We start from the raw sequence: 12,146 nt of genomic DNA, 5'->3' as shown, positions 1-12,146 counted from the left end.
GGTTCATTAGATACAGAACATCATGCAAATGGAAACATTCAATAGATTACAAAAGTCACAAAACATCAGTTTTCTTTTTTTTTTTTTTAATTGTTTACAAAGGATCAAGTTAATTAACCCTTTAACAGTCAAACCACAGGGCTGAAAATCAATAGGGCTCTAACTAATAAAATGGACTTAATTTATCCACTGGCATAAATAGCACACATAGCCATATTTGTGAACAGGAGGAAAAAAAAAAGCAAGATTACTCTCATTTCTTCTTCATAGCTGATAAAATAACAACTCAGCTAGCCAGTCAGTCTACATGAAACTTCTATCAATCGCCTGTGTTTACTGATTTCCAAAATATTATTGAAATCCAATAACCATATAATCAGTAAAAACTTTTAAACTCAATTTACTAATGCTGAGAAAAAAACATACACTTTTCTCCACTCTTTCTTTTACAGCAAATCATGATAATCAAAACAAATACAGAGCTTCGTAGAAAGACATTGTTGAAATGCAAGGCCCTATCACCCAGAGTCTGCCTGCACTGAACTCCAGTCACGGAATACAGGATTTTTCTTTTACCTTTTGTCAGTTTGTCACTTGGTTACCATTAGATTTCACAAAGGGGATTTTCAAGAACTCCACAGGAAACAGATTAAAAACCAATAAGGTTTTAAGCCGTGCACCTCCGAATGAAAGATACAGACTCTCTGTGATAGCCCTCTTGCCTTTCTAGCAAGAGGAATATGCAGATTGCACAAGAAATAAGAATTTTCTAGCTTAGTTATAGATATGGAAAAGCTACACGATGTTAAGAATCTCATGCACGCATTTTACATTGCATATTTAGATGCATTTGTGCCTGAAGGCGAAAGGCAATTTCTTTTTTTGTTTCTTTTCCACAGAAAGCTTAATTATACCAAAAAAAACCCTTAATGGCTAAAAAGTCTGAATATTGTATATTCCTTTCAGACTCACTGCACACACAGCAAAGGAAAACTAAAGAACAGTGGTGACCGGAATTTTCAAAGAGGTAACTGTAGCAGTTATCATACTTCAAAGGTAAATTATCAGTGTCTGCCATTCTCAAACAAAGATTTCCGAAGTACAAAAGAAAGAAATTTACTGTAATCTCAGTGGATATGCATCTTCTGCCAAAGAAAGGAACAGACCTCTGAAGGACTGATATAATCTATACTTTATGATGATGATCAATCCAGCTATAGTGGAATTGGTAGCACAATTACTGACTTTGGCATTGCATACTGAACAATAAGGTTGGTATCAAAGTAAGGGCCCAGACTGACAAGTGTCACTGCCAGTGTGATAAGGACTGGGTCATATTTTACTAACAGCTTATGTAAGTATTTCCAACATAACTACCGTGAGCAGCCTTCATAGGTGAGATCATATTTCATAAGTGAGGTTATATTTCATAACATAATCTCCTTTCTGTTCACACCTAAATATGGCAAATGGCTTGAACACGTTCACAATTTTTTAAAATAAAAAATAAACTGAAAGTCATCTTGGCATTAAAACTTGCAGCGTTAATTACAGTTTCATTCTATGAACCCTACTGTATAGCTATGATTACATTAATTTACCATGAAAAATGTGGATGGAGAAAGCACAGAGATGCCAACCTGTCAATCAGATCAATCAGAAAGAATATCACTGCTGCCTCCATCTAGAAGGCAGAAAGTTCTATACAATTAGCATGAAAAATGGTAATACTTCCGCTTTGTGTAAAACCCCCATCTATCTTCTGACTGATGTATTTTCCATACTACAACTATTTTCCATACTACTACATTTTACATTTTATTTATTTTTATTTTTCTCCCCTTATATTTGATTTTTTTTTTGTTTTTTTCTTTTCTTTTCTTTTTTTCCCATGTGTGTCCTATAAACTGGATTTCCAGAAGTGGATCATTTCACTGAACGAGGAATGTTTTTTCACTACATCCAAAAATAAAATCCAAACCAAAATGCCCAAGAAATGAATAGGCTATTCCAAATACAAAGAAATTTCAAGGCCATCATAGAGAACAAAAGCTGCATTTCAGATACAAAAGTCAGAGCAGGATTTGAATTGCTTCTTTACTGTGTAGGACACATTTCAGCCTTTCTGAGTATACTCAACCACTACAAAATATATGTATTGTTTTTTCTTGATCTTTAAAAATCAGTATATATATCAACACATCATAAATTAATTTTAAATGGGCAAAATATAATATTTTGCAACCCTTAAAAACCAGGCTTTTGTTTCTGGTTTTGTCTGCGTGTAAATATTTCCTACAAAAACTCTCACAAAGTTGTGTTATAAATCACTATATAATAAAGAAGAGTTTATAATCTCAAGTTCAAGATACATATTTTATTTTGTACTGGTTAACTGATAAAAGTTGTCCCAGGTACCTACACAGTTTTATAACTCACAATGCAATAACTACAGCCATTTGTACATTTAAATTGTTTTGTTTCTAGTTCTCTTGCATTTCCAACACTGAAGTTTTATTACATATAAAAAAATTTAAATTGAAAACTTAGAAATGAAGAATTTAAAGCTTAAGAGAATAAAAAATTTAATAAACCCATTATATGCCTATAAAATGGGGCCACAATTTCTATACCATTCGATGCTGTTTCATAACTCTTAAACCTCATGGACACACCAGTACAATGTTTCAATTTCCCAAAGTTGTTCTGTAAATCACAACTGGAAACAAATACATTTCTAAACAACTGTTCCAATAAAACATTTTTTCCCTATAAATTCATATCTGTATAGAAAGGAAATGTACTTCACTGAATTTCTGTTTAACTTAAATTCAGGGAAAATGCGTTTGATTTGGATATGAAAACAGGAAAAACTATTCCAAGTGCAGCCTACAGTAACTGTATTCAAAGTGCAACGAAATTCTTTTTAACAATATACAGTAGCTGTCTTTGTTGGATGCAGACGTGGCCACTGTACAATATTCGTACACCAGTCTGACAAGGTCAGGAGTTCTGAAATGCTTTTTGAAGGCAGCATTTGCCTCAGACAAAACGTTTTTTTAAAAACAAAAATCAAAATAGCAGCTAATCTCAGTGTCTGACATTACGACAGAGCTGAACAAGGTTTCACTTGACTTTTCTATGACAAGCCAACATGTAGGTTAAGTATGGTACTGAAGGGCGATGTGAATGTACATGAGAAGAATCATGCGAACCACATGGAAACCAAAGTCGAAGCACTGCCGAGTGTTGTCTGTTTGATCTGATCAGAATTGGATATCAGTTTGTTCCTATCTTCTCCACCTCTGACTCTGAATGTTTTGTTACAATAGCTCAGCTGCTTTGCCAAGGTTACATGACATATGTTGTTGATGACATAGAGTATTTCTATTTACAGCACCTTTGTTACTGGTACTATGGTAATAATGATTTGTTAGGCACACTGAGTGGTCACTGATTCTTTCCTCTGCTGATGTTTTGTGGATCATAACATTTGGTAAGCACTGTTTCTAACAGAAGACTGACTTCATTTTCTCAGATTCAGGCAGAATATGAAAGAATTATTCCAACCACACCTGCAGCAATTTTTTTTCCCCGGCTGCTCTGTACCTTAGGCTATACTGTGTTTCCTGCTTGTAGATCATACATATGCTGCAGAGAAGGAATAAAGACATGTGGAAATATCTAAGCCTTTCTTCTGTAAATAAATTAAGGCCACCTGACAAAGCAAGGTGTCTGCTAGTTACCAACAAGTAGGCAGGTAGGCAGTACTGCAGACTTTTTTCTAGCTGATGACAAGACGGTAAGCCCATAGATGCTGAACCATGACCCCCTACTTAGCCACTTGCCTTGCTGTCAGGTACTGTGCAAAATAAATTCCTCTATCCTTGATTTTGTTCTGAAACTCGCTACTTTTTCAGAAAAAGCCCATACTTACTCAGCTTTTGCAGGAAAGAACCTTTAACTAGGAACACTGTGCACTGTTGCGATAGAGTCTGCGTAGTGTAGATCACCTGAGTATTTGTCATAAACTGACATGAGCTAAGGTTCTGTGTCTGTTGATTTTTGGCAAGGAAAAAATGCACTACAGTAACGTCCTACTAACTTTGATCCACACTATTAACCCTACCTGCAGGAGTTCTTTCACCACAGAATACTTCACACAAAATGCATATGACTTCGCCATTCATACTAGCCTTTCACAGTAAGGCCTCGAGCTAGTATCCTGAATAAGGGAGTGGGAGGAAAGAATGTTTTTAATTAGCACACAGCGTTTTACTTGTTTTAGATATTCTTTCTCAGATACCAAATAGAAAGTAAGCCCAAAAAACAGCACCAATTCATCTACTTGTCTGAAATGCAAAAATATAATTACAATGCAAGCAAACAACTGAAAACAAATCAATACATCATCCTTTTGTCTCCTTCTTAGGCTTAATAATTATCTTCAGTGAAGAGCTAGAACAAAACCAGAAGCTAGTGTAATAGGAGTTAAAAAACCAAGTGCATAAACAATATCAGTGCAGCAGCAAAATATACAGTCATTGTTAACATTCCAATTCAACCCATTTCCAACATTTTTGTGCAATAAAAATTGGCCATATGCTGGCCAATGCAACAAGCCTCTGTTTAATATTAACACAGTCATTCTTCACTTAAGCTATTTCTGCTTGTTTTTAAAAAATAAAATCAATTAAATACAACTCTCACAAAAAAAAAAGACTATTTTATAAACACAAAATTCTGGTGCAAATAAAGTAAGAAATAAATATCACACCCTTAATGACAAAAGGAAATTTGAACTGTTTCCTATGGCTGAACTTAGAGGATGTGAGGGTAGATATTTTGTAACATACTTTTTTAAATATTGGCTTAAGTCTCTCATTGTTTCAGAGGTAAAGCCAAGCAGCTGGGAGGAACATTTTTGTCAAGATGTTAAATTTCACTACACTTTAGTTGTGATAGCAAAGTTTGAATACAATCAGAGGAACCATAAAAAGTCTTCTTGATAGGTTGGGCTCTGTGCTTTGTGTTCTTCTTCTCAACCTTCCCTCAGTCGCCAGAGCAGGGGATATGAATCCAGACTTGTCAATGCAGCAACAAGGCAGGATTGTCTACCCGCTTGCTGGGAACAACCCCAACCTTTGTTGCATGAACTCCACTGTTTGCATTTTCTCTTACGTTGCATATGAAGATTAGGGGTAGGGAGGAGGCTTAGAGAGACAGTTGAGAGGGGCACACTGAGAGCTGGAATGTGGCTGCTCTTCTGGAAGAGCATTAGGACTGAAAATTAAAAAGAAAAGAGAAAAAGCACTTAAAATACATAGCAAACTTTAGACATGCACGTAAACAGTACAGGGCTGGAAACAAACTTTAAAAGCAGATGAAGCCTCATCTCTAAATCTGTATCCTCAGATACACAGCATACATAAAGAAAATCCTTAGTGCACACACATTCTGTGACACCTAGATGCGTACATGAAGTGGCACAGATATCCTGCCTGCCAGTTTGTGTACATAATTGCTGTTTTCATGCTGTGATGAAAAACGCTGTGTGGAGAGATAAATGCATGTGCAAAATGGGGAAGTAAATTTGAAGGACAACACACAGGTGCCATCTTCATGTGAGCATTAAAGATTTTCTATATGCAACTGATTAATTGTTTGAAATGAAGGACAGTGCCAGTTTGGAAATCAGTTTTCACCACTTTGTAAAAATGTGATCTCTTACTGAATGCGACCTATTTACTAGTACATTTGTACCAATAAGGTGTAGCCTTGCTCATCAGGCAACATAAGCGTTACATATTTAGTAATCAAAACTTCCAAAGCGTGGGAGCTTTTGTGGGTTTTTTTCCTTTTGTGTTTGTGCTGCTTGAGTCCTCTTCAATTATGTCATATACTTTTGTCATTTGGCTGTTTTTCATATAATTTGTCTGATGACAGCAGACGAAGCCTCTAAATGTGCATTTGTAGTGTACACTGTCACATAGTGCAGAGAGGTCTGAACCAGCTCTCAGCGAAACAGGTGGGGCTGGAGTAGCAGCCTAGCAGTGGCAGCACAAAGAGAAGAGGCAGCTGACACAAACATAGCCCACTCCTTGGTGCAGAGTTCCAGGGTACTCCTGCTAGAAAAGCTTCGGATAATTGGGTTTGCTCATTTAAAGGCAGCTCAGCAGTTTGTGCTACACTGCAGTAAGGAATGTGGATACAGCTTAAGTGGGTCCCATATGACTCCTCAGCCTTGGCCTGTCCTGTTTTAAAAGGGTGAACTTCAGCTCATCTTGCTGACATCAAGCTAAGTGACAGCCATTAAACTTTCAAGGAAAGCATGTGGCAAAACAAGATACCAAAATAAAATGCAAGTAAATGCAGTTTATGGAAAAAAAAAAAACAAAACAAAAAAAAAAAACAAAAAACCAAAAAAACAGGGTTTGGGAAGATTTTTTTTCCTAATGCTTCAAATGTTTTCCAGTCTTGAAGTTATTCCAGGCTCAACAGTGTGACATATGATGAAGCACAATCATTTATGTCCCTGTCTTCAATAAGATTTGCCTTTTCCATTTTCCTTCTTTAGAAACCATGCTGTTACATATTATCTCTGCAGCACAGACTATTAGAGTGTTGGCTGAAGGAATGCAATTAGTCTATTGCTGGAAATGAATCAATTTGAAATGCCAGAGGTATTTGACAATCTGCCACTGGAAATGCCAGCCGTACTGAAAATGTCTATAGTTCTACATATAGCATTTACTTAGGGAAACAAAGAAATGACCAAAAGGTCTGCATTTACTCTCAAACTTATTCAGTCATCAAGAGCCAGCTCCTGGCTTCAGCACTTCCTAAGTTTTCAAGATAGGCTTTAGGAGAAGCACTAGTCTTACATCCTTCAGAGAAACAAAAGTGAATTAGAACTTTAACGTCACATTTGGGGAAGGCAAACAAGGAGGTGGTCATGCTACCCTACAAAAACTGCCTTACTCTCCTCCCTTGCTGTCCCATTTCTTTTTTCAAAGGACTTCTGTAATTGTCAGAAAGGAACAGAAACTCGACAGGCATTTTCCTTGCTCATTAGCAGAGATGGCTTTGTCTTTTGGGGCTTCCTTCCTGTCTTTAAAAATAAGCAACAGAAGATGTTTGTGCTCTTCAGGAGAGGACTGGTGAGGAAATGGCCATAGTTAATTCTAGTTACATACAGCAACAGCCTGAAAGAGGACCTCTTTGAGACACAAATATCCACAACCATCATAATGTTTTGGCATGACCTGCAGTCAGGCCTGACTGCAAATGCTGTAATACAAACTATTGCAGACTATGCTCCAATTACAAAGCACTGTGCTTAGAATTACATTCGTTGTCTCCTCAGGGTAATTCTGTGTTGCTTCTCGCTTTGAAATACAAACACGCTTTTATGCACAGAAGAAATATAAAAATGTGTCTCACCATTCCCTTTTCAACCAATAACAAACATTAGGGCATTCAGAAGAGAGAAAAAATTACAAGGTTATCAGGCACCTTTGTAGCAATATATAAACACCCATCACTTGCAGTCCCAGTAGATTTGAACCTTTTCCTAAAACTCTCTTAAACCATCCTCTCTTCAGAAACACAACACATCCAGTTCGTTAATGCAGATTACTGTAGCAGTATTTAAATGAAAATTACATCATAATCAGCAAGTGACACATGGCATTCAGTGTGCTTTTCATGGCAGAATAGGTGATTGTGGCAGCAGGTCCTGGGGCTGAGCTATCAGGCACATTGACAGTCATGAGCAGTAGAAGATGGCAGGTGAGATTAATAACACAAAGCAACAGAGAGACATGGAAGAACCTGAAGCTGTTGACTATTAAACAAGAATAAGGAAGAACACTGTTACGTTCCCCTCATGGGATATATGCAGCTTTTAAAACATTTGGTTTTAAGAGACATTTTTATAAACATCTCTTTAAAGGCCGGTATCATTTGGGGAATCTATTCATTCAGCTGATGAATGAAGTCTGTGTCATTTTTTGTGTTTGTATTATTGTCTGGTTTTAAGCACCTTTTTTCCCCGGCTCTCAAAATGCTAATCATGTATTTCTAAAATCAATTGGAAAGTAGCATGCAAAGCCCTTCAGTGTTAGTAAGCACTCTGTTTTCTGTCTTAAAGATGCCATTCACATGCAATATTGTCTGGCAATGATTTTAACTGTAACAAATCAGCAATGGAAAGTACAAACAGACCAGTGATATTTTCAAAGTGCAACCTTTTGCATGCAGTAATATTTTACCTTATTTAAAATTTATTTCCTATATTATATGAAATAAAACCATTAATTCTTATTAAAATTGATATTAATTTCATTTGCAGTATCGGTTTTTCAGGGTTTGTTTTTTGTTTTCACTAGTAGATAACTCAGGTCTAGAGCTTGGCCTCTGATAATGAAAATGAGGTTTTCACTGCATTCATCAGAAACCTGAATATGATCCAAAGATAGGCATGCTCTTTTTAATATCGGATGATGGCAATATTTTAGTCTTGTCCAATATAGTCCATCAGAAAGGTAGCTACAGATGTTAGAAAGGGTGAACATCATCCAGTAATTTTCATGGTAGGGCTAGATTTGGCTGCTTGCCCCATACTGCTGGACCCAGAAACTGAGAATGCGTGGAAGGCAGAGCAAGATTTTCATGCATTGCTGCATCAGTTTACTTAGAAAATCTCCGAAGAAAAGTTCTCACGGATTCTCCAGATCAGATTCCAGTTGAAATATGCAGACTTAATCAAAAAGACAGGCAGACGTATAGCTAAATAAATTGACTAGGTGTGTCCTGGAGCTTCATTTGGCTTCGGTCTGTTCATAGATTATCCAGTGAGGTTCACCAAAGCCTATGCACTGGAATAACAATTACTAGAACATCCGGAGTTACACAAGCCCCACTTAAAATTCAGTATAGGTAACGGATGAGGGAAAACTCTCTGTATTTGATGTTACAGTTCAGAGTGAATCTATCTGTGTTACGATCAGGCATATTAACACGATTAGACACATTGCAGAATGCAGAAAATATCTGTGTGAATTACAAGTCTTAACAAGCTATTTTTTAATCCTGGGTGAAATGCCACTGAGAGGTCACATTACTGCAAGAGTAATGTTAGAGACCTAAAAAACGAGAATGCCTCTTTTAAATGGGTGAGTTCAGGGCTGGGCAGAGCTTTAATCTGCCTCATTTGGCATCACTAAGTGAATGAAAGCATACATACCATACTGTCAGAGGATGAGGAAGGGAAGTATAAGCTCCTGCCTTCCTCCCCTGCTGGATTTAAAAAATCTGAACCTCAGTAAGTCTAACTGGTTCTTTAAATGCCTTCAAATTTTACTTCAGATTTCAATTACTTTATTTAAAGCACTTAGCAACTTATGCTATCGTGCTGACTTGCATTAAATCTGTCACTACGCTTTATGAGGCTGTGCAGCTATATGGCTGAGACAAGTAAGGCAACAGCTAATGAATCAAAAATAGCGTCTTGTTTTCACTTCACCAGAAGAATATCAACCTAGTGGTAAAAACCAATAGTAATTTGAAATTCAATAGTTCAGCTAAGTATACAGATGTGTACTGTTTGTGGGATGACTGATCTGATTTTTTAAAATATTAACCATATTTTTAATTATCATTATTGTTTTCCATATACCATGGTTTTGATTTGGAAACACGGCAAGAAACACTTCCAGTTGAACAACACTTCCAATTCTGGCTGTAGCTAATGAGGTCTTCCTGAGGAAGAATTCAGGGACAAAGCAGAAAACTTTGAGCCTTTCCTTTGGACTATCCCTTTCTGTGAGTTTGTTTGCAGAACAAGGTAATGCTTGCAGACAAACGTACAGCAGGAGTAGATCAGGCAGGTCTTCCATTCTGAGAATGTTCAAAATTGTTTGTTAGCATTTAGAGAGGGATGGTATTAGAGCATATTCTCCATCAGGGGAGTTGCTCTGGAAGGAACAGAATAGGCTTTGGGTTTGTTATGGTAAGTTAAATAGAGTTAAAATAAGACCTGTGGACATTAAACTTCCATGTATCCAAAGCATCTAATGGTATTCTCAAGTTGCTATAATATCTAAATTACATCAGAAACCACTTCACAGGGATTTTAAATGGATCTAGTAACTTTTTTCAGTGCACTGTAAACCTCCAAACTGCAAACCACTAAATGGTATTTATCAGTTATAATGAGCTTTCATCAACTTCTCAGTAAAATTTTTGCGATACCCTTATATAGTAAAGGAAGTTAATACTACTTCCACTTTATAGGCAATAAAAGAGAGGCATAAATGAAGAGGCTGCTGCAAGGCCACTGAGACACTCCCTGTGACTCGTAGAATTAATGCTCAGCAGCGCCTGATGTGCAGTCTGAAAGCTGTATCACACGTATTCCCCAGTGGGCATTACTGCAAACTTCCACACATGTGAAGTTCAGCACTGCATGGGAAATAGCTTCATTGTATGTAGGGCTACAGATCAACTTGGTCACTACAGACCAGGCTAAGGTCTAAAAATAATGTAACCTATTTCAAATGAGAGTATAGGCATAAGTGAATATACTCACAGAATATACTGTAGACAGACAAAGAAAAGTATTGCATTCCCTTTTTGCTTTGGTTTGGGTTTGTGCCTTGATTAACTCAACTGTCCCAGAAGCATGATTAAGCCTTTGGACCACCTATGAGCAAGGACACCAGCTTACTTTTAATGACAAGGTTAAGAACTGACTGTGGTGGGTCCAAGTTTACAGGGCAGGGAGAGCTTTCTGAAAAGTGTCTGTGAAAATCTCACAAATGCCTTTAAAATACCACGTTACAAAAACATAAGACTACACCTACCCCTAAAACTAAAAGTCTCCCATTTACATGAATTTATCTAGCAACAAAATAAAATCATTGTTATTTTGGCATCACTGAGAAACTACCTTCATAAAAAGACCAAATGAGGACTGCAAGATCCAACTTTGCATTCTTTTCCATATTTTTACGTGGATATGAGTGTGTGATTCGTGTTTGCATTGTCACTGCAGAAATTATCACTGTTCCTTAGGTTGTTAAAAGTTTGCTGTTAGTGAAGAAGTGTAGTGAAGAGCTTTTATATAAGGAAGAGGGGGGGAGTTGCAGATGTGCATGCAGCTATGTGCAAAGAGAAGAGAGTTAGTTAAGTTTACCTGACAGTCTGGCAATCTGGCCCCCTGGCTAGTTGTGAGCCGTGTGGCGGTATGGAGGCAGCAGGCTGCTGACAATCTACAAGAAACTGATAAATTAGACATATATACAGAGATTACAGAGCAAGGGGTTAGTAACAGTAGTACACAGGCTACGCATCTGATGGAGAGATTTAGTGAGGAATGTGCTGTTTGTTCCTTATCTGACAGAAACACCTTTTTTTCTGATAGTAATAACATCAGTTGTTGCTTTTGGTTTTTTGTTTTCAAAAGAAGTTTGTTTGTTTGTCTTCCCTTAGCATTGGCAAATTTTTGTTTAAACAGACAGAGATAACAGGCTGTATTCAGGATCTGGTATTTCTCATTCTTCTGCTGGTGATGAAATTGTTTTGCTTACAACTAATATAAATAGTGTCAAAAAAGTTCAAAATTTCCCCAGAGAACTGACATCCATGTAACAATTACAGATGCTATCTCTTCATGGCCTTCGAGAAGAAGCTTGCAAGAAAGTCTTTGTACCTTCTAAATAGTGCTTGTGAGATTGGGGTTTTTTTGTAGGGAAAAGGGAGAACGTGATACTGTTGTTGTTCACTGTTCTGTCTGGATATTTCATCAATTCTCAGCCAAAGCAGTTTCCACATTAATCACTTATAAAGCTCTATTCTAGTCTTAATTTATTAAATAGCAGTAAAGCCAAATAATCCTTTGTTGCTACATTTTTACTGTGACATTTGGAATATGAAGACAGCTTTAAACTCAATAATATTGTGGGACTTCATGAAAGTAGGTGAACAAGACAACCCTGCTTTCTAGCTCACTAGTTTCTACCAAGATTTCCAGATCTCCAGATTTGCTCGTTCTCCTGCAGTGGTGGTCTGGCCTTTCATTCCACTACCTGTCTGATTCACATTGCCAGACCACAGAATCATCAGGGTCCCTTCAAACATTAAAA

The 12,146-nt window shown here is 37.0% G+C and overlaps 1 protein-coding gene across 5 annotated transcripts in view; it reads right to left on the bottom strand.

Moving 5' to 3' along the window:
* Positions 1-5,195: 5,195 nt before the first annotated feature.
* The window catches only part of BICD1 (BICD cargo adaptor 1), a 180,177-nt gene continuing 173,226 nt past the window's right edge, over positions 5,196-12,146 (bottom strand). For 3 of the 5 annotated variants that reach the window (XM_086467579.1, XM_086467568.1, XM_086467589.1), the window contains 2 exons: positions 11,198-11,273; positions 5,196-5,283 (listed from right to left, as the gene is read on the bottom strand). In XM_086467579.1, coding sequence (XP_086323705.1) covers positions 5,196-5,283; positions 11,198-11,273 — 164 coding nt within the window. Of the gene's footprint in view, positions 5,284-11,197; positions 11,284-12,146 lie in introns of all 5 variants that reach the window. The other 2 variants (XM_086467605.1, XM_086467598.1) reach the window with 2 other exon arrangements.

Source organism: Leptosomus discolor, chromosome 1 (assembly GCF_034619465.1).
Source record: "Leptosomus discolor isolate bLepDis1 chromosome 1, bLepDis1.hap2, whole genome shotgun sequence".
NCBI lineage: Eukaryota > Metazoa > Chordata > Aves > Leptosomiformes > Leptosomidae > Leptosomus > Leptosomus discolor.
The sequence above is the reverse complement of the archived record's forward strand: the minus strand, read 5'-3'. Positions and strand labels throughout refer to the sequence as shown.